The following is a 3,530-nucleotide window of genomic DNA, read 5'->3' as shown; positions in this document are numbered from 1 at the left end:
GTTCAGACAGGAGCACAAAAGAATTGCAATTGGAAAAGTGGCAGAGAAGGGCCGGTAGCATGGTCAGGGAGGGCAGAGCTGGCTTTGCAAATGGTCCTGTCCCCTGCCTCAGAGGGGATGCAACTCCTTTCTCTAGCGTGGTCAACACCAGCTCTTTAAGCTTCATGTTGGCACCAGATGAATGAGCCGTGACTAAGTCTAGATGGGGAATGAGGTTTCTAACTCTCCAAGGAGGGAGGTTGCAGAACAGCCTCCAGCTGCAACAACCAGCTTTAAAACTTGGGGCTTGGTGAGTTGATGGAGGGCAGTATGTGCTCTGATTGCCTGGGAGAGCAGGGGACTGATCTAACAACGTGGGAGACCTCCCAGTCCTGTGTCCTACTTCCCAAATTACCCCCGAGGGCTGAGTTACATGGAGTATTAAGCAGAACAGATCCTTGCCACAGCTGAGTCCAGAACCTGGATTCAAGCCCAACCTCATTGACATAACCTGCACCAGCCAAGACCAGATGTGCTAGGCTCAAATTTGCTCCTGGGAACGCAGTCTGAAAGACACAATAGTCACGTTACCTGCTCTGCGGACCACTGCTTCTGTTGGATCTGGTGAAGATCTAGGTGCCCATCTTGCAGTACCAGCAACGAGATGGGGACTTGGTCCACCAGAGCATCAGGCACATCATGTAAAATGTCATTCAGAGAGGAGGACCTGGAGATGATCTACAAGAGTGGGATGAAGGTGCATCACAAGACAAGTCACTAGCCTCCCCTGTGGCCTTGCCCAATCAGTGCCTTGGAGGTTTGGGGGCAATAAATCAAGGCAATAACAGCTTACTAGATACTGCTAATGAAGCAGTCAAGGCAAAGAGGTCCCTGATTTTTTTCACGGACTCCCTGAGTTTTGCAACCCCCTACCCAGCAGATGAACCCTTCAGCTGGCAAAGCTGCATTTGGTCTGTCGGAGAGGGGAGGTGCCTGGTACGAAGAAGGGAGGTTTTCTCCCAACTGCTTTGCTCACCCTGCCCACAAAAGCTCTCTTCAGGTAGCGAGGTGCCTTTTCGATGGCCCTCAGGAAGCCTTCATTTTTAGCCATCTCCTTGGCAGTGTCTGCGGGGATGTTCCTGAAGACACGGCCGGGGAGGCCTGGTAGCAATGTTCCAAGTTTGTGAAATGCCTCTGCCGTGTCCAACTGCAATCGGAAAACGAAGCAGAGAGCAGACGTGATGACAGCCCTGATCTTACAACCCTCTTCTGAGACCTGGCCCACTAACCCAATTCGTGACTAATGTGCAATTAAAATCCATTGACCCCTGAGCACAGCATCATCGCAAGAAGGTTTTTTCAAGCAAATGCTCTTGTGTTCTTAGGGTGACAAACTCCTACCGTGAAGTTACTGCTGATCACTTTGTTCACCAGCCCCTGGGCCTGTCCCCGGTTCCAGCCGTGGACTTGACCAAGCGCCTGCAAAGTCGCAGGCTCTGCTACGTCCTCTGCTCTCAGCTTCGAAATCTGCCCAAAGGTCAAGCCCAAGGCTTGCTGTCCCAGTGCAGTCAAGGTGTTGGCATTGAAGGAAGTAACTTGTGCAACCAGCATGGTTGCAAGCTAGATGGGAAGGGAGAGGAGGATAATGAATAATAACCGATGAATCAGGAATGAGCTGCTAAGCCCACCAAAGGCTACACAGGACATGCTGCTGGGACAGAGCTTTGCTCAGTCGTATTGCACTGCCTTCATTGTTTTTCTTTTTATTTACTACTTATGCATGAACGGGTGTATTTGGACAATGGGGAAAAGTTGTTTTGGCCACTTTTGAATGTTCTTGTTTTAATGAAGTCAAAGCAAATTTCCAAACAAAATGGCATTTCAAGCTGAAACGATCCAAGGATTCATCTGGAAGATGTGGAAATGAAACATGTGGAAGTCTTTTAGGTTCCTGTTCCAAGTGACCGATTGGTGAAATCTAAATGAACTAAAACAGGGGATCACAGAGTCGTAGAAAATGAGGCTTGGCAGGGGCTGCAGGAGGTCACATCCAGTCCAACCCCCTGCTGAGAGCAGGAGCAGCTCCAAGTACATCATCCCAGACAAGGCTTTGTCTATCCAGGTCCTAAAAACCTCCAAGGATGGAGGTCCCACCATTTCTCTGGGTAACCTGTTCCAGTGCTTCACCACCCTACTCGTGAAAGAGTTTTTCCTAATATCCAACCTCAACTTTCCTTGCTGCAGCCTGAGCCCATTGCTCCTTGTCCTGTCACCTGCCCCCACTGAGACCAGCCCAGCTCCATCCTCTTTGCAGGGAGGTGAAGGCTGTTATTCAACCCCCTTAGTCTTCTCTTCTCCAGACTAAATCAGTCCAGTTCACTCAGCCTCTCCTCACCAGTCACGTGCCCCAGCCCCCAACCATAAGTCACATGCCCCAACCCCATAACATATTCTTGTATCACTGAGTCTGCAGTTTTGACCAAAGAAAAGCTTGGGGAGAAAGATGCTACCGAGTCCTGCTTTGTCCTGCCATGACCCAAGGCTCCAGGAATGACAGGAAACCCCCCCCCCAAACTTCCTGGATCCAAATCCTCCCCGCAGCCCAGGATCTGGCTCCCCTCTCCCAGTGACACCAAATGGGGATGATCCTCTGTAGTCTGTGAATGGCTCAGCACCGTTCCTCGGCAGGGGCATCACACGGGGCGCTGAGCACGTACCTGGTGGTCGGAGAGGGTGGGCTCTGTGGGCACGGAGGTGTTTGAGGGGCCGCAGTGGAGGTTTATCCTGGCAATGACACTGAGCGCGTCCGTGGAGCTGAGCCACTGGATGGCAGTTGAATGTCTTGCAAAGCAGAGCAGCGGGCCGGGCAGGCTGGGAGCAAACCCAGTGCAAGGTGTGTTAGCCAGGCACGTGTGAAATGGTGCGACTCTATCTGCTTTCCCCCAGTTTCTAAAATTCTCCTATTTCTCAACAAAAACTCCAAGCGGACCATCTCAAGGGTTCACATAGTTGCCTTTTTCGCTTAATTCATTTTTTAAAAACCTTCTAGCTCTATTTTTCCCCCTTTCCTCTGTTTCAGTGTCAAAACTAAGAGAGAAAATGAGTTGGGGAATAGCAGAAAAAAGCAATGTTTTGGTTTAAACTTAAGACATTTACATTTTGCAGACAGTATTCAAGAAAACAAAGGATGTTTGTTTTTTATGAAGTATAATTATCACTAACCGCTCACCTCTAACACATGAGATATGTGGGTAGGATATTTGACAGAGGTAAATACACATAGATCTATTTGGCTATATTAGAGATATGTGTCTCTACTTATGAGATATATAGAAATGTAGATCTATCTATCTATCTATCTATAGAGATAGATAGGCAGGCAATTGATATGAGGTTTTCTTTGCTTTCATGTACTTCATCCGCTACTAAGAAGAGCACCTTTTGTTCATCCAAACATATAAACATATATATATATCACACGTTATCTATCTATCCATCTAAATATATATATATATATATTACACGTTATCTACCTATCTATCTATCTAGCT

At 48.2% G+C, this 3,530-nt stretch overlaps 1 protein-coding gene across 1 annotated transcript in view; it reads right to left on the bottom strand.

The window, feature by feature from the left end:
- The window catches only part of LOC109294279, a 49,106-nt gene that overhangs the window by 27,482 nt on the left and 18,094 nt on the right, over nt 1–3,530 (bottom strand). Inside the window, exons 12-15 of the mRNA XM_019512579.1 lie at nt 2,697–2,850; nt 1,381–1,599; nt 1,016–1,186; nt 571–717 (exon numbers count right to left, since the gene is read on the bottom strand). Of these exons, the coding sequence (XP_019368124.1) occupies nt 571–717; nt 1,016–1,186; nt 1,381–1,599; nt 2,697–2,850 (691 nt within the window). The remainder of the gene's footprint in view (nt 1–570; nt 718–1,015; nt 1,187–1,380; nt 1,600–2,696; nt 2,851–3,530) is intronic.

The sequence above is a fragment of the Gavialis gangeticus genome, unplaced genomic scaffold, assembly GCF_001723915.1.
Source record: "Gavialis gangeticus isolate Ggan-Ray unplaced genomic scaffold, GavGan_comp1, whole genome shotgun sequence".
In the NCBI taxonomy this organism is placed as follows: Eukaryota; Metazoa; Chordata; order Crocodylia; family Gavialidae; genus Gavialis; species Gavialis gangeticus.
The sequence above is the reverse complement of the archived record's forward strand: the minus strand, read 5'-3'. Positions and strand labels throughout refer to the sequence as shown.